This window comes from Anolis sagrei, chromosome 6 (assembly GCF_037176765.1).
Source record: "Anolis sagrei isolate rAnoSag1 chromosome 6, rAnoSag1.mat, whole genome shotgun sequence".
Lineage (NCBI taxonomy): Eukaryota > Metazoa > Chordata > Lepidosauria > Squamata > Dactyloidae > Anolis > Anolis sagrei.
In genome coordinates this window covers 109,665,069-109,684,722 of record NC_090026.1, presented here as the reverse complement: position 1 = coordinate 109,684,722, position 19,654 = coordinate 109,665,069, and the positions used below count along the sequence as shown (strand labels likewise).

The 19,654-nt window shown below is 39.3% G+C and overlaps 1 protein-coding gene across 4 annotated transcripts in view; it reads right to left on the bottom strand.

Annotated features, from left to right (window-relative positions):
• Positions 1–19,654, bottom strand: part of MYO3A (myosin IIIA) — a 139,791-nt gene that overhangs the window by 99,015 nt on the left and 21,122 nt on the right. For all 4 annotated transcript variants that reach the window (XM_060782425.2, XM_060782427.2, XM_060782428.2 and 1 more), the window contains exons 2-3: positions 13,559–13,741; positions 6,411–6,545 (exon numbers count right to left, since the gene is read on the bottom strand). In XM_060782425.2, coding sequence (XP_060638408.2) covers positions 6,411–6,545; positions 13,559–13,726 — 303 coding nt within the window. In that variant the 5' untranslated portion in view covers positions 13,727–13,741. The remainder of the gene's footprint in view (positions 1–6,410; positions 6,546–13,558; positions 13,742–19,654) is intronic.

Sequence of the window (19,654 nt, the reverse complement as noted above, 5' to 3'; positions counted from 1 at the left end):
ATAATAATAAAATCCAGATATCTGGCAAATTGAAGAATAGGAGAGTTACCAACAATACTGCCTCATTTCATGGCGTTTGTGTGTGAACACAGCATACAGATAATTGAGTCTGGAGATTATTATCTGCTGGTATTATTTACTGCTACTACTTTACATTACAAGCAACTTTTCCACCTGAATGTGCCCAAAGAAGCTTACAGCATAAGAACAAAAATATTATACCAGGTGTAAAGCCAATGCCTTCAGTAAATTATTCTGAAGTATTTTTTTCTTGCAAGCTCTGCTTTCTGCATTCATGGTCAAACTGAGGCTACCTAGGGCCAGCATGGTATAGTGTAGTGGTTCTCAACCTGTGGGTCCCCTGGTGTTTTGGACGACAACTCCCAGAAATTCCAGCCAGTTTACCAGCTGTTAGGATTTCTGTGAGTTGAAGGCCAAACATCTGGGGACTCACAGGTTGAAAACCACTGGTATAGTGGCTTGAGCATTGGACTTCAACTCTGGAGACCAGGACTCAATTTTCTCCTCAGCCATAGAAACTCTTTGGACCTTGGGCTAGTCACCTACTCTCAGCCACAGAAAATCCCGTGATAGGGTTGCCTTAGATTTGCCTTGAATCAAAAATTACTTCTTTATTATAATGGGATATATGCAAAACTAATCTGTCCATTACTTTCAAAGCTTTCAGAAAAATATAACTTTTAAAAAGGCCTTGCTCAACACAGCCTTCATTTAATGTTAAAGTATATCCATATATGCAGAACTTCAAAATGTATAGTATACTAACTAGGCCTGTCCAACCAATGAAAAAAATGTTTCAATACTCATTACAAAATTAGCGGGCGGTGGCAAATCATTTCTAAATTGTTTCTAAAATATAGTAAGCAGTACATTTCGTAACTATAACAATGTAACAAAATTCATTACTTTTTTGTTATGTAATTGTGCAAGGACAGGAGGAGTTTCCGGGGCTCCTTTCTCCCTCATATTTAGACATATCTGGATGAAACTTGCTACAATGGTAGAACATATTTACCACTGCCCCCCCCCCAACCGAACCCAAGTTTCAGAATGCTACACTGATTTCTGGAATTTAAAAAAAGCTTTATTAACATTTTTTTAAAAAAACCTACAAGAGCTATCTCCACGAATTTCTATTTTTAATAATACAACATAACCAGGGCATCACCCCCCCCCCCACAAGTTTCAGAAAAATTTGCACATCCACTGATTTTTAGGGAACTTTAACCAACATAAACCTAATAATACTATTTCACTGGAAGACTCCAGGGGCCATCCAGCCCAATCCCTTCTGCCAGGCAGTAAAAGCAGTCAAACCACCAGCCTTTGAAATAACAATAATAATAATAACAACAACAACAACAACAACAAGAAATCTACTAGGTAAACTTTGGAGTTATTGCTTCTCAACTTTGCCTACCTCACAGGGTTGATGAAAATCCGAATAATCCCCTTTTATCTTGAAATCCCTTTAGAGAATGAACACCCCCACCAAAACTTTCAGAGAGGAGGAGGAGGAAGTGGCACAAGGCAGTAAGCAGAATTCTGGGAAATGTAGTTTGGGAAGGTGAGGACTCCTGTAGCAGAGAATTCAAAAGGTCCCACCCTAAACTACATTTCCCAGAATTCTGCTTACTGCCTTATTTACTGAGAATTCATGCTTCTATTTTTATTTGCCTTCTGCTTTTCTACCTAATTATGAAAACGAAGTGTTAAAAAAGCTAGCCTTTATTATGTATGCTGGGATAGGAAACAGTTTATGCTCTCTGTCTGCCTAAGCAAGGGGTTATAATCTATAATTTTCCACAGAAAATTACAAGTATTTGTCAAACCTTGGTGTCCTAAAACCTACTTGTAGTCAGAAATCTTTGAACTTGCAGGGAGAGAAAGGATGTGATTTTTAAAGAGCAGAATTACTGTAATTGGGAAGTAAAGAAGAGGTATTACGGCTCTGATTATTTGAAATGGCTGAATTAAGGCTGATTTAGAGCTGTAATGGATCAAAGAAAGTAGAGTTGGATTGAAAGTAGCAATTATAAAGAGGAGCATGGAAAAATGGCCTGGTCTAAAGAATAGGGGAGAGAGGTCTGTTATTGGCGTGCACATTTGTTTCCTATACATGGCTTCTTTTCAAAGACAATACATTATGTAGTATAATTAGAGAACGTAGTCAAAGCGAGAGGCAGTTCTATTTTCAGGACTATTGACATGGCTGGAATAATAGTTCCGTGGCAGGCCATTTTGTCCTCATTCACAAAGTAGTTTCAGCTAGTAACCTCCTTTTTGTACACATTGTTATCTGGCAATTTCCATACCAGTGGTAGCTGAACAGAGGAGGACAAGGAAGGAGATGCAGAAGAAACTAGATTATACATGAGCCAAAAAGTAATGGAAATATGCAAACAAGCATTTCCAAAATATAACAAGGTGAAGGATTAGTTTTAAATAGAAAAATGAGTTATGGTTAGGCAACTTCTGAACAGCAATTCCCATCACACCTAGCCAGAACAATTAAAAGTGAATAATGATGGGAGCTATAGTCCAATGCCACCTGAAAGGCCATGAATTGTCATTCTGGGATTATCATAAAGTCATCTGTTCCTATTAAAATAGACTTTTTAACATAAGACTATTCAATTCCAGATAATTCAGAATGTACTAGGTAAATCTGTTAATGCAACAATCTTTAGGAGAATAATGGCTTCCATATAACTGAAACAGACATTTGGAATAGGCACTACTTCTTAGATAAATACTGATCCAAAGCAAGAAAGGGAAACTAAGAGTAGCGAAAGACAAGAGTTTATTTCATCTCAGGAGAACCTAAAAGAAATACCAACCCTCACTTCCCTCTCAGTAGTCCCTGAAAGGAAGTATCAAAGAGCCACCATCTCCACTGTTTTCCTACCCAAGCATTAAAAAAGGGGAGAAGTAGAGCCATAGTAGAGAAAATAGAGGGAATTGTTATGCTTTTGATAAAAGTTAAGTTACAGTATAGACTAGTGCAGGCACGTAGCCAGGATTTCGTTTCGGGGGGGGGGGGGCTGAATTTTTTTTCAGGGGGGATTTCGGGGGGGGGGCTGAGTTTCGGGGGGGGGCTGAGTCTGAGTGAAAGAGGGTCTAGCCTAGCAAACCTTTTGTATCATTACCCCAATACCCCCATGCATATGGGATATATTGAGTATGGTGATCAGATCATGATATGAATAAACATAACAGTTTAAATAATGCACCAATAAGGCCTTTTCGCGAACCACCATGAATATTTCGGGGGGGGGGGGGGCTGAAGCCCCCCGAGCCCCCCCCCCCCCCGGCTACATGCCTGGACTAGTGGATAAGTCAATCCAGGTTTTTTTTGGCTAACACTTCTAGGTTAATAATAACAATAACAATAACCTTTATTTATACCCCACCACTGTCTCCCCAAAGCAGCAGAAGTCTAAAACAAAAACAAAACCACAATTACACACATAAACCACATATAATTTTTTTTTAAATTCCTAAATCGCAGTAGAAGAGCAAATAAGGCTGGCTATCTGCAATTAACAATTCAAAGTGCCAGAGTAAGCAGTTGCTGAATCCCCAATCTGACCATAGATTACACAAGGTCAAAAGCCTGTCTGAAGAGCCATGTTTTTAAACTAGCCCAAAAGGCCTGGAGGGTGGGGGCTAACCTAATCTCTCTAGGAAAGGTATTCCAGAGCCAGGGGGCCACCGCCAAGAAAGCCCTCTCTTTCGTCCCCACCAATCATGCTTATACATGACTATATACAATACATCTCACCTGGGCAAGGGTAAGAACATACTTTGGAATGGGCAGATGTAGCCACATATGCACATGCCAGAGAATTCTTCCTGGATGAGATGCTTTGAATGGACAAGGACAATATGTGTGTGATTGAGTTCATGGGTGGAATATTATAAGGACTGCAGAAGGGATGGGTGGATACATGGTGTGGGCACATGAAAGCATGGTGTGACCTTATCATCACCGCTACTCTCACATCATTTTTCACCTAAAATTGGCACCGGCTCTAAGTTTCTTCTGAAGAGGTGATGTGGAATCATGATGATCTTTCAAAAAGAGAAAAAGGGAGAGAGGAGAAAACAAAGAGAGAGGACGGGACTTGTGTTCCACATGTGATGCATAGGCATTTTCTTAGTATCACTATCAGTTTAATATTGCTACACAATAAGCTTTTATACATTTTCCCTACCAAGGCATCTCGAAAGGCCTACTCCAAAGACTCTGAATGAGCTTGTGAAATCTGAAATGCAATTCTGCCATGCTGATTTTGCAATGGCTCTGTGCATTAAATAGCATCCAAACATCCCTGTGCTCTTTTGCTGATTCTTTTCAAAACATTTGGCTTATTTGTTTTGATAAAACAAAGCTCACAACTGATAAAGACCAGACCTACTGAGGAATGTGCCGTTAAATATTTATACGTCTCTCCTGTGGAACTGAATGTGAACGAAATGCCAGCACTTAATGTTCACTTTTAAAAGATCAAAGCCAAATAATGTAAACTTAGTTATCACTCCAGGCAGGCTTTAAATTAGCAAACCGGCGGCTGCCAACTGGATCACAGTAAGCCTCCGTGATGATTATTCTTTGGGATTAGCCATGTGTGGTTAGCATTATTAATTAACTTCAAGGACTGCTGCAAGGAAGAATTCAAAATGCAACACTTTCAGGGCAGTCCTGCCATACCAAACAGATGAGTCATCATATATCATTCCTTCTGCTTCCAAGTTCAACCTGTGCATACTGTTGTTTATGTAGCCAAAATAGTACCACCCACGCACAAGGGAAAGGGATTAGCAGGCTTTGGGTAAATCCATAATTTATGCAGACCAGAGTTGGTAACCTTAAGACTAGAGACTGAATCCAACCCCTGGCATCTACCCTCTGGCCACACACTCTTCCCCTTAATACGACTGTGTGGAGGTTTCCCATCCTTGTGTGGGCTTTTCCGCAATCTAAAAATCTAAAGTGCCTCTCCTAAGGCTTAGTTAACTGCTAGAAACAGTCAAAAAATAGCAATTTTGGTTCCACTCATTGGTCTTCGCTGACCCCTAGAATGCAGCACCCTGAAACAGAGATTTCCTACCCTTGGTTGAGCTCCTGGTTTTACCACTGGGGAATCCTACAAACAACTCAAGCATCTAATAACATTTGGAGCAGGATGACACCATGGAGCCATTGGTTGCTACTGAATAACTGCTGCTCCATGTTACATTTTGCCTATATGGCATCTCGGTAGTTTCAGTATTCAGTAGTTTAAGACGTGCTGTTCTTTGTCTTCTTTTGACTCTTCTGTTTCTTGGAGCACTGCTCCCCTCCCAGGCTGAAAGTACAGAACTGAAATTACCTCCTACTTGAACCTGACTACTAATTGTCTGGCCAAATTAGAGGAAGCCTAAAGCCCTTTCACACACTGTTATTTAAGTATTCAAAGTTGAAAATGACTATTACTTGTTATGCTTCTGTTCATGTTTAGCACAAAATGAGAAAGAAGAAAAGAAAGAAAGAAATGACCTCAATGACTTCAATCCACATCCTTATTTCTATGAAACCAGCATTCAAATCTCTTCTACAAAATTACAGTCAACTCAAGCTTTTGGAGATAAGCTTGGAAACAGATACTGAAAATACCAGGAAATTGTCATTCTAATCCTAAACATTATGACTCAGAAATATCCTTCTTAATTCAGTTAGATTAATAAAGTACATAATACAGTACATGTGTATATTGCAGTTCGATATATCCTTCTTAATTCATATCCTTCTTAATTCAGTTAGATTAATAAAGTACATAATACAGTACATGTGTATATTGCAGTTCGATATATATTTTTAATTGTCACAGCTGCATCCTAAGTATTTCTTACATTCATAGTTTGGTGAAGTAATCAGAATGATCTACTAGAGCGCTCTTGTGTTATGTATGGTTTAGGAGAGTACACTAGAGTTCTCTACCATGGAATTCTAAGTGCCTCATCAAACTGCAAATTAATTAGGACGAAGCTACAACAAATTAGACAGTACCATGGTCTATCACTTTAGAAAATTTTGATTCCCTGCTCATGGGAAAATGCATGGGTGATTTTGGCTAGGCACACAAACTCAGACCCAGAAAAATAGAGTCACCATACATTGTCAAAGACTTCAAGGCACAACAGCATGATAAAAGTAATACCAAATTCCTGCAGCTCCTTACCACTGGTCACATTGCCAGGTTCTTTGCTAAGTGTATTTAGGACTGCAGTCTATGGCACCCATAAATTCTCTCTAAGTTGATCATAATAAGTTAGGGAGAGCAGGCACAAGAGAAAAAGAAAAAAAAGCAGAAGTGAATCAATATGAGGAAATAAAAAACACCTACTTCCAAAACCAGCCAGAGCTGATCTCCATCTTTTGCATCTTTTTTGTAGTATAGTCCATAGAATTTGACCACATTTGGATGATCAGAAAGTGCTTTCAAAATGTTGTATTCGGCTTCAATCTCTTCATCAATATCCTGGGGTCATGTATCCAAAGGAAAGAAACAGCAAGTTAACAACAGAGCATCTAATAAAAATTACCTCCTCCTTCCCTTTGTGAATATTTTAATCAACAACGCCTTTGAAAAAATGGCAAAGATCATTCCGAAAAGATTTATACAACATTGTAAAGCATACTTACTGATGTTCAACAAAAAATATCTTGCTCTTTAGCAGTGGTTCCCAACCAGGTGCTTTGGCCTACAACTTCCAGAAATCCCAGCCAGTTTACCAGCTAGGAGTTGAAGGCCAAAACACCTGGGAGCCCACAGGTTGAGAACCACTGCTTCATAGAAATTTGAAAAGAAATACTGTGCTTGGAGTCTTATTAGGAGGAGGGGGGGGGGGGGGGACAAGCTTTCCTAGTGAATGCTCCATCTCAAAGTCCCATCACTATTTGGGGGAAACATAAGACGGAGCCTTATTGGTTGCTATCCAAGTTTTTGAAATGGAAACTCAATCCCTGGTGTCCCTCTACTAGCAAGTATTTTTATTCAGATGTTAAGCTTTGAGGCTGACTTGTTTGTTGAAGCACTTCTCTAGAGATTTTTAGCTCCTTCAGTTTAACTCAATAGTAACATCAGACAGAAGCCAATCATTTCAATGGTGTTCAATCATATCAGTCAATCATTTCATCAGTGTATTATATATGGCTTCTTGTTTCCATGGAAAGCTCCCTGAAGGTATGTGGCCTGTATTGTGCTTTCAGTATATACGTAATCACATTTTTTAAAAAAAAAAGCATGGAGAAAAAGCATCTGGCTGGTATATTTATTTATCGTGTCATCAGCAACCATTGTATTACAATTCCAACAGAGCAAAACAAACACAGAGATTAAAAAGAAAAAGAAAAGAAAAAGAAAGAAAAAAAACCACACAGATTTTGTAAATTTGGTATTTGGTTAAATGTCCTTTGACCAGTATCTGGCCACTTGGAGTGCCTCTGGGGTTGCCGCAAGAAGGTCCTCCATCGTGCATGTGGCAGGGCTCAGGGTGCATTGCAGCAGGTGGTCAGTGGTTTGTTCTTCTCCGCACTCGCATGCCGAGGATTCCACCCTGTAGCCCCATTTCTTAAGATTGGCTCTGCATCTCGTGGTGCCAGAGCGCAATCTGTTCAGCGCCTTCCAAGTCGCCCAGTCTTCTGAGTGCCCAGGGGGGAGTCTCTCATCTGGTATCACCCAGGAATTGAGGTGCTGGGTTTGGGCCTGCCACTTTTGGACTCTCGCTTGCTGGGGTGTTCCAGCCAGAAGAAGCATCTGGCTGGTAGAATTTGTGAAATCAGAGGAAAACTTTATGCACAACCATAGAACTCGTTAATCTTTCCTGCTCCATAACCATCTTTTCTGTAAAGCTCCATAATAAGCCTTGTCAGAAGCTTTTGTTTGCCTTTCAACTTGAGCTATTTCACCCTAGAAAACAATTAGAATCATTGCATTCTTCCACCTGTAAAGGGGGATATCAATAGCTTTAAATCAGCTATTGCACAATGCAAGCAGCTCTTTCAAAAGGTTACAAAATAAGGGCTTCTTTATGTTTCTCTTTCAGACATTCCTACCTGTATTTGAAGAAACTTTCTCTTTTAATTCTGTATATCTTAAACTACTGAGGAAAATATACCAAGCAGAAAGTGAACGAACAGGTGCACCAGCATGTGCTATGTCACTGACAATGTAAATTTATGATAATAATTTGATCTTGGGTTAGCTTCATTTTTTTCATGATTTCATGGCCTCATGTTCTCTATAGAAAGACAGAAATTTTCAAATGCTGTTCTTTTTAGGTTATTGCAATGGCTCCCTCTGCAGCCACTCACAATTCCTTCAGTTTAAGTAGAAGGAAGGTGTTGTTTATGGAACCAAACCAAGTTCCACAAACCAGGTCATCACCTGCTGGTCACTAAAGAAGAACCATTGGGCCATCTGGGACTTTATGAAACCTTTTTTTTCAAAGAGCAAATGAGCCTTCTAAATGGATGCTCAGGAGAATGAAAGAACAAGGTTCCTGATAGGGATGACAGAAATTCCCTATAGGGTTCAGACTAATCTTAAAGACTAAACAGAAAGACAATACTATTCCATGGACATTATAGATCAGACATGGTCAAACTTGGGCCCTCTGAGTGTTTTGGACTTCAACTAACACAATTCCTCAAGGGAAAAGAAAGCGTCTGAGGCTGTTAGGAATTGTGGGAGTTGAAGTCCAAAACACCTGGAGGAGGGTCCAGGTTTGACCATGACTGTTATAGACAGAATGTTTCTGCTCCTTTTAAGCTATACAGTTTGGAATCCAAAAATCTTAACCTTTCCCATTTCTGATCTATGGCCTTTCCTTTTAACACTGACTAATAATAAACATCCTCATATTTCCCTTGTCTTTCTTTTGACAACGTAGGTGGTATAAAGTATTTAAATTGTTCTGATAACCGTGGATCAGAAGGCACCTCAGGCAAGCACGAGGGGGAAAATAATAATAAAAGAGCTATTTTTGAACAGAGAGACTGCAAATACATCTTTCTGCATTCAAATTCATTTAATTAAGATCGTAATCTTAGGGTTGTGAATCAGCAACACATTTGATAAGAAATTCTAATGGGTGGGAAAGATGAACCAGTTCTTTGGAAACAGGATAAAGCTGTTCCAGCCAGATAAAAGTCACAATGTTTCATTTTCAGATGTGAGGGGTTTTTTTAAAATCTTTCTCCAAAGGAGTTAAGGGTGAAATTTTAGCTTCTGTATATTCCATATTATCTCATAATTATAAAACAATGATGCTGGATTATTAAAAGTTGACAATTTCAAGAGAAAGCATTTTTTCCATACCATGGTCAAGATCCTGAATTTCATAGGCAATGCTATGCTATAGCAAGACTTGAAGGGGAACTGAAATTTGAATGCAAAAATTAAGAAGGCATACTTTAGACTTATGCTTGCATAAGTCACTTTCATGATGCCACCTCATAAATACAACACTGGGGAAGTCCAAAGGCCTCAGAAAAAGCTGTAGGTGTAATTGTCTCAGATGGGTGACATGGATAAATAGAATCCTATATGTATTTATTCAGAAATCCACTATTTCAACAGGACTCACTCTGTAGCTACAGCCCTAGAAAAATACAGGAATGGAGAATGTACATCTTCCAAATGGTGATTGGAACTGCATTCAGCTGTGACAGAGAAAGGCAGAAGTCATGATTCAACAGTATCTAGAGCATTGGTTCCCAACCTGTAGTCTTGTGGACCAATGGTCCACAAGAATGAACATATGGTCCTCGACCTCACCATTACTACACCATTGCCTTGAAACCATGTGGCAACAAGAGTGACTGGTCTTGCAAAACCCTCTTATAGTGCCGAGGCAACGGGGATGTCGGGAGGGGAGAGGCTGACTACCCACGAAAGATTACTACTACCACATCAGCTCTAGATTATTAAACATGGTTGTCTGTTGATAAACAGATGGCAACTACTGGATGGCATATGTTCTGTGTCAGAAACTAGAGTTATGTGATCTATCCAATGAAAATTTCTGAGTCAGCACCCCAAATAACCAAACCAAACCTAAAGTTGACCAAAAATTGATTCCTAACCCTTTTGGTACTAATGATGGAGAATGGTCCCTAATCAAAATGGTCCCTGGTTTAAAAAAGGTGGAACCACAGATCCAGAGAGTCATATGTTCTCCAGCTTTGGTTTAGTATCAGTATGGAAAGATTACATGGCCTCTAGATAGTGGAAATCATACTTAAAAAAACAAGCTTCCCAGGTTTTACTAAGAATAAGTTGTACCATCTAAGTGCAATGATTTAAGACAAGAGATAAGTAAAATAAGAATACTCTCTTGGTTTTAAGAGAACTCCACTTCTGTTAGTATGTATGGATATAAACATGCAGACTTGGGTCACATTTAGAAAAGATCCCTTAGCTGAAGCCTCACAAGTTGAGTATCTCTTATCCGGAAATGCAAAATCTGAAATGTGCTGATGGCTGAGAAAGCGACCCTGTTGGTTTCTGATAGTTCAATGTGCAAAAATTTTGTTTCATGCAGAAGCATAGTAAAAAATATTGCACTTCATGATTCAGGTTGGGTCGCACATCCAAGAAATCTTGTTATGTTTATGCTTATATTCTAAAATCTGAAAAAAACCCCAACCAAATTCAAGGGCCAAGCATTTGTGATAAAGCATACTCAACCTGTATAAGTTTGACTATGTCTGCATGCATTGTATGAATAAGAACTATATTCATTGACTTTTTTGTTTAAATAAAGTATCAGATGCTACTACAGTTTTTTTAGTGTATTTTGAAAATATAACTTGAAAATGAAACATTTATGGGTAAATTTTGGACACAGTCCAGACTCATTTGCAGTCAACACTCTGTAGGAATAACTTGTAGGCTTAACAAGTGCTCCCCTGACAATATTATGCAATTGTTGCTGTAAACAGTCTATTAAGGCCTGAGATAAGCATAAATGAAATAAGATGTTGTTGGATGGCAACTCACACGAGTACTACCCAGCTATACTTTAACAACATTAAGAGAACTATGTATTCCTCATCTCTTGAATAAATAGGGGGAGGATGGAAATCATGCTGCATAGGGTTCTTATCAGACAAGACAGGGACAGAAGTAGCATAATTGAAAGTTGCTCAACAGGAATCTGGCACATAAACCAAATGGCTACCAGTTCTAGGATGCTCAAAGATGATCCACAGAAACACAGGCAAAATGAGCTGTAAGAACCCTATGTAGGATGGTTTTCCATCTTCCCTCCAGCAGTTGCTTCCTTCTTTTAGAAATGCTACCACCTTCCACTACTCTTCCAAAACAGGTTACTGTGAGAAGCATGCCAAACTTTTAAAGTATTTTAGTTATGTCGATTTATTATACTATAAATGTGTTGGATGAGATATACTATGTTTAGCTAGGTACTTATTTTTTGGTCATTATAAGTTTATATTGATGTTGTTTTACTCATTGCTTTGATTGGTTTGTTTGTTTGTTTGTCACATCATGGCATTGAATATTTGCCATTTTTTTGTTGGAAACTGAGGTGAGCCCCTTTGGTAATATTTATTATTATCATGATACTGGTATCAGAACACCAACACCATTGACTGCTGGTGCCACGACACCATGTTGGAGGCTTCCATGCCCATGGGGTAAGAAATCTGCCCTGATTCTAATACAAACTAGAAATGAGCTTTTCAAGGTGCTGGACCTTGTCCTTTATGCAATTTCAGCTCCTTGGATTGCTCACTTAACACGGAAACTCTGAATAGATTCACCACTGATGTGCAACTCACCAGGCGCCACATGATGCAAACTCATATGGGCTCTGATTCATTTTAAATCAAGGACGGGGCTGGGAGAGGAATCCTGTCTGCTCTTCCAAAACAGGTTACTGTGAGAAAATGAACTGCCTGGATGAAATTCCAAGGAACGAATGTGCTCTTAGTCACTTATCCATCTTAGGGTCCATCTCTACACTGTAAAATTAATGCAGTTTGACACTATTTTAACTATCATACCTCAATGTTATAGAATGCTGAGATTTGTAGTTTGGTGAGGCACTAGCACCTTGGCAAAGATGACTAGAGGCCCCGTGGAACTACAACATCCATAATTCCATAGTGTTGGGCCATGGCAGTTGAGCTAGTGTTGAACTGCATTAATTCTACAGTATAGGCGCACCTTATGTCTCTGCTGTTTCCCAATCTCTTGCTCTCTGCTTGGTCAACTACAAAGAGTAGTGAAAATAATGAAAAAAGAAGAAGAGAATTGCATGCCTTATCTTGAGCTAACTGGAGGAAAGGAGAATGTTAACATAACTAATACAAAAGCAAAATACAGGTAAAGTATCCCTTATCCAGAATTCCAAAATCTGGCAAAATCCATAATTGTCTGCATGGGGAGCTGAGATACTGACACATCTGCTTTTTGATTGTGCACTGTACACAAACTTTGTTTCATGCACAAAATTATTAAATGTATTCTTTGTAAAAGTACCTTTCGGGCACTTCCACATTCACTGAACGAAAAGGGACAAAACACCCACAAAAGTTAAAAAAACTGTCTAGGGATCTTTTAAGTCCTCCAATTTCTGCCAAAACTAGAGATTCCTAAAGAGCCCACCACAATGAAATCCACAAAACAACAACAAAAAACAACAAAAAACTAATCCACAAAAGTTAAACCTGAAGATGTGGAAAACCAAAGTCTGAAAAATTCTGAAATCCAAAATATTTCAGGTCCCAAGCATTTTAGGTAAAGAATACTCAGCCTGTATAGTATTTATCAACTTCACCTGAGTTCCAGGTTTTGGGGAACTTTTCACAAAATACTGTACTCTTCCTTTATGAATGACCACTGCCCATTCAGTTGTGCTCTCTCTCTCTCTCTCTCTCTCTCTCTCTCTCTCTCTCTCTCTCTCTCTCTCTCGGTTCAGTCTATACAGCTCCCAGAATGAGAAGGCAAAGTGACTGCAAGTGCTTCTCTCCTTCTCTGTGCTCATTTGCTTAGAGCAGTGGTTCTCAACCTGTGGGTCTCCAGATGTTTTGGCCTTCAACTCCCAGAAATCCTAACAGCCGATAAACTGGCTAGGATTTCTGGGAGTTGTAGGCCAAAACACCTGAGGACTCACAGGTTGTGAACCACAGGTTTAGAATGATCATTCAGCAAGGCACTGATACTAATGAAAAGGATACTCCAGGAACTAGCAATCTATCCTCCAATGGGGTTTAGGCCTCCAGCATAGACAAGTAACATCAGACCTGCACCCATTCCTGACTGAACATAAAAACCCCTTTGGGTGTCAATATCTATCATAATTCTCAAAATTATTTTGGCACACCAAACACACACAGTGATAAAATGTCTAATAAAGCTGCAGCTTGGCCATCAAGATACTCCCTCTTGTTCATTTCATTCTGGATTTTTTTCATGTCATCAGCATGAAATCCGCTGCTATTAATTTTTAAAAAAACGCTTACGTGAATTGGATCCAAGATTTTCACAGCCGCTTTGCTCCCATTTTTCTTGTTGAACACTTTAAACACTTTGCCATACGTTCCTTTGCCAATTGTCTCAACGATTTCCCAGGTATCCGAAGGATCAGGAAAGCTATCAAATACTATTGTTTTGCCAGTTAAGGGCAGCATCTCAAATAATGAATCCTGGAAATAAAAACCAAAAAATTCTGCAAATTGAAGTCAATATTAACAAGCATAGGTGAAACTGAATAGGTTAAAATGCATTACACCTGGAATTTCTATACATTAATAACAAGAATCATGAGCAGTGGAAAAGCATGTTCTGCCAAGTCCCCAAAGGAGTAAGATGAGGATTGTGCAAGGAGTCATTTATTATCCTCCAGATGTGCTGTACTACAACTTACATAATCTCCAATCAATATGGTAAGCATTTCCATCTTTTGCTCTCCAACTTATGTAAGACAATGAAGCTTCTCTCAAGAGCAATGCCAACAGTTCTAACCTGAGATGTGGGATGCAGGTTATGGGGGAAAAGACCTCTATAGAGGCAACATCGTGATACTCTAAATCCCTTCAGTCATCAATATGGTAGAAGACAAAGACTGCACTGCCAGGTAACAATAGAAGTCCTCGATTCAAGACACACCTCCACTATGAACGCATTAGACTAGGATGATAAATGTGTGTGACCCGTTAGGCTTTGTTGGACTGCAATTTCTATCAGTCTTCACTATTGCTTATGCTAAGACTGATTGGAACTACAGCCCCAAAATATCTTGAGAGCAACACAGGTTGCCCCATTTTTTCTTGAGGTGTTCTTAGCTAAGCTGCACTTTAGTTTTTCAACCATACAAGGAGCATAATAGTGTATCTCACATGATTATTGTAAGGATAATGAGGGAAGAGGACTTTCTAGACTACACAGTGATTCTGCTATGACTGCCATACCTTCTTTGCTCTTACATAATCCTGAGAAATATAGTTTGGCAAAGTCCTTGAGCTCCCTGGCTGAGAGTTTGAAATGCCCCTCTTTTAACTTCAGAATTCCAGGGTGTAATGCCATGACAGCTAAAGTGGAATATGCAGTAGTTCTATAATCATATATGCAGAGGAACCCAAATATATGATACAGACCACATTTTCTGAGATTAGGGAAACAGAACCACCACAGAAGTGAAGGGACTGAAAATTATTATTTTTACCTGAGAGAACCTCTCTAAGTACCTCATCACATTGAGGTCCACAAGTCTAGGGATAACTGAGACTGTGGGACAGTGCTGAGCTTCGTCTCCTTACTGTTGTGGGTCATGGGTTGCCATCTCACGGCATTTCTGTGGTGTTTCTAACTTCTTCAATGAGGAAATGGGTAGTCATCCAACTCCTCAGAACTCCCTCTTAAAAAGCTGCTGTCATGCTGCTGGGATGGAGCCCCATCAGAAATAGCCCTGCATCATTTGATGGGCTCCATTGGACTCCATCCTGGCAATGTGACAGCAGCAGACTAAGATGGGGAAACCATTCATCTGACAAGGTAGTAGGTGCCATAGAGCCTCCACTGTAACTATATGGTCAACTTCTGCAGAAAGGACCTACAGATTCCCAGAGAGATGATGTTCATCACATCTGTGAATAATAAAATCTACAAAAGTTAAACCTCCAAATGTGGAGGGACAACTTTATACTGTAAGATAATAAGTTTCCATGCTGGCCATGGTAGAAGGGAAGTCTATTCTACCGAAGATGAAGAACAAAATGGCACTCTAGCTCATTTCAGATACAAAAGACAACTGGACTGGCAAGTTCAATTTTCCCTCAGAGCTTACAGTGGGAAAGCATACTCCACCAAGCCTGTAAAGAAATAAAATAAGGATCGTACAAAGAATAATTAAAGAGCAAGAATGCACCATAAGAGAAACAAATGAAATATGTTTCATGTACAAGGTTCCCATCTTAGGACAGGATATAGTTAATTAGCTTGCAATGTTGGCTACATACTAGAGGTGGGAATCATGTGGCTATCAAGATGCTGTTGGATGCAACTCCCTGCATTCCTCACCATTTGCAACCTTGGCTAAGACTGATGGTAAGTCTCAAGATTCTCACATCTGAGTAGAAATAGGACTGACTGGAAAAAGAACGGTAGTCATCCCTAAGAAAGTCAATTGACACCAGTGCTACACAAAGTGGTGGCCCCTAAACTGGTGTCATTCCCCAATCCATTGGCTGCTTGCTCCTGAAAGATTTTTAGGATGATGATGATGATGATAATAATAATAAATATTTATTTGTATTCCACTTTTATCCCTAAACAGAACCCAAAGCAGCTCACACCATTATAAAAAACAATACAAGTCAACACACACACACATATATCCTATAAAATCAAGTTTATAATAAGAAATAAACATATTAGAAACATTTATCAAATACAGTTATTGTGGAAAACTCAACAAGACAGTGATCTTAGCATATCTCAGTAAATGTTAGCTTTCCTGTCATTTCAACTAGCTATCTTAATTAAAAGCTTGCAAGAACAAGAAGGTCTTCAGCTGCTTTTTAAAAGATGCCATGGAGGGAGCTGTTTTAACCTCCTTAAGGAGGGAGTTCCAAAGAATTGGAGCAGCCACTGAGAAGGCCCTCTCTCTCTCATCGTTGCCAACTGCATTTGTGATGGTGGCAGCAATGAGAGGAGGGTCTCTCCAGAAGATTTTAACGGGCAGGTTGATATGAGGAGATGCAGTCGGATAGGTAAGTAGGATATAAAAAAGAAATATAATGTCTGATCTTGACATATTGAAGGAAGAAGCAACTGCCTATGCCCCACATGAGATATCTAGATCTGGTCTACATCAAACACAGGAACAAAACAGATTAAAAAAACCAGACTATATCAAAGTCGCTCTAACTAGATGACTACCATTACTGAATAGTATATGTATGTTTGGTTGTGCAAAGTATTGTTGGTATTGTATTATCGAAGGCAATTGTTGGTATTGTTCTCCTCTTCCAACAACCAGAAGCAACAAGCTTCCTTAGGGGTAATGTGGCCATTTTGTTTAGATTTATGTTATTTTAGAATTTTGTCTACAACATATAGTTTAATTTTTTGATGTCAGGTTTAATGTACTGATGTTAGGTTTTAATTTGATATTATGTTTTATGTAGGCATTGAATGTTTGCTGTTGTTATGCTAGAATCCGCCTTGAGTCCCCTCAGGGAGATAGGGCGGAATACAAATAAAGTTGTTGTTGTTGTTGTTATTTATTAGAGCAGTGCTATTCAATTTGTTGGTCTATGGACCAATGTTCGTCTATGAATCATCAACTTCTGATCCCATGACAGTTTCCTAGAAAAAAGAAGAAGAAAGAAACAGCTGTAGCAAGCATGGGCAAACTTTGGCCCTCCAGGTGTTTTGGACTTCAGTTGCCACAATTGTGGAGTTGAAGTCCAAAAAAGCAATTTCCTAAAATAAATATATTTAAGAAACATTCACAGGGGATGTAGAGTCATTTACATGGTACATAGCTCCTTCCTGCCACTTCCCAGCATCTGTTGCCTCAGGCAGCTATTTCAGGGAAATGAATGCAAGGGGCGTCACTGAAAGCTAGAAACGCTTATTAAAAATGGAAGCTAATAAATAACCTTTATCCATTTATTTGATTGACATATCTGTTTATACAAAGTTGATATACAACACTGGAAATGAAGCAGCTACTCTTTGATATGCATAAACCTTGAACATAAGAAAACAATAAGTTTAGTCTTAGCAGTCTGCAGATGAAGCTCAATTCTTTTTCATCTTAGTGTCATTTAACTGGGGGGGGGGGGGAGTTACACTGCTAGAAATAAAGAGCAAATTTTTCAACAAGCAGACTGTTGATTCATGTTTGTGGAGCGCAAGCTGGATTCCAAAGCTTAAGCACCATTTAATTTTCCTATTACAAGCCAATATTTATATGTCACAAAAATCAATTCAGTCTTCCACTCTCTCGAGTCTATTTGTCAGAGTGGATGACAACAAGAGTAAACGACCAAAGAACTGGGTCAGCCGTAACCCAAGAATTGCCTGCTTTCTGAGCTACTGATATCCAAGTTAGAAATTAAAGCAGCCTATCCGATAACAGGGTCAGGTAAGGGGAAAGCCCCTCAATGAAGCAATTCCATGCATCTGACTGCAGATCCCCAACATTGTTAGTGCCCAAGAAGCTAACTATGAAAGAAATGGATAACCTATCTGGAGAACATCTAAATCAGGATGGATTAGCAGCAATGACTTAAGTCAAGAAGGAGAGTTGTGTAACCCTCCAAATGTTGTTACACGACAACTCTCAATATGAAACAGATAAAGCCAAAGGTGGAGAATGTTGAAAGTTGATATTTAACAATATGTGGAGATGCACATAATTCTCACCTTGATTTGCAATAACGCTGAAGCAGGAATGATTTCATCACATTCAAATATATAAAGTGTGCATAGTTTTGAAAAGTACTTTTGGGGAACATAACATCCACAATCTCCTAAACTAACATGGCCAGCAGACTTGCCAGAGGGAGGATTTTGGGAATGGTAATTCAAGAAAGTTAGTTTTTCAAAAGCTTTGACTTTATTTTAAATCATATGTAAATGAAATTACTGGGACCTGTAACTCAGACAAATATAAGATCCCTGGAATTGACTGCTAAGTAAAAACACTAAGGTCCCTTCCTTACAGCTGAATAAAATCACACATTATCTGCTTTGAACTGGAAAATATGGCAGTGTGGACTCAGATACCCCAGTTCAAAGCAGATATTGTGAGATTTTCTGCCTTGATATTCTGGGTTATATGGCTGTGCGAAAGGGCCCAAGAAGAACTGGTTGTACAATGTACACAGCAGAGTAAATCAGGCACCTTGAGAAGCGGATACTGGGAAGCAGGTGGATGAGAGAGTTGCCCAGAGCCCTCTAAGCTAATTTGATGTTTTCAGGTGTGTTGAAGCTTTAGGTGCTTTTATTGCTTAATACAAGGAAAACCAGGTGATTCCTAATCCATCTAAAACATAGACATGTGCTTTTCATCTTAAGAACAGACAAGCATCTTGAACTCTAAAGATTAACTGGGAAGGAATCCCACTGGACCATTGCAGCACACCCAAATACCTGGGAGTTACCCTGGACCATGCTCTGACCTACAATAAGCACTGCTTGAATAAGTGGGTGCTAGAAACAATATCATACAAAAGCTGACTGGCACAACCTAAGGATCACAACCAGATACAGTGAAGACATCTGTCCTTGCGCTTTGCTACTCTGCTGCTGAGTACGTATGTCTAGTGTAGAACACATCTCACCAGTGGATGTGGCTCTTAATGACAATGCTGCATTATCACAGGATGTCTATGCCCCAGACCACTGGAGAAATTAAACTATTTAGCCGGTATTGCACCACCTGACATCCATCAGGAATTAGCAGACAATAATGAAAGAACCAAGGCAGCAACCTCTCCAGCCCACCCACTGTTCGGATATCAGCCACCATGCCAATATCTTAAATCAAGAACTAGTTTTCTAAGACACAGATGATGGAAGAGTGTTTGAATTTCTTTAAGTAAGTTATTTGTGGCAAACAAAGGAGTCAGAAAAAAAAATCGGTTAGATTGATATTAGTAATCTTAGGACTATTCCAGCGGATTACCACTAGCAGATGCCTGGGCTGTTAGATGTCTCAAAAGTCAATGCAAGCTGGATAAACAAATTTGTTGTCTAAGGCTTTCATGGCTGGAATCACTGGGTTGCTGTGAGTTTTCCAGTCTGTATGGTCATGTTTCAGAAGCATTCTCTTCTGATGTTTTACCCACATCTATGACAGGAATGTTCACAACCTCTGAGGATGCCTCACAACCTCACAGCCCCTGAGGATGCCTGGCATAGATGTGGGCAAAACGTCAGGAGAGAATGCTTCTGGAACATGGCCATACAGACAGGAAAAGTCACAGGAACCCTATAAACAAACTATTTGCTACAATACATCTTATGGCCAGCTGAAAGGGAGCATTACAAGTGTACGCCCCTATTATGCAAAGAGTTGATCAATCACTTTAAAATGAATTAAGTTT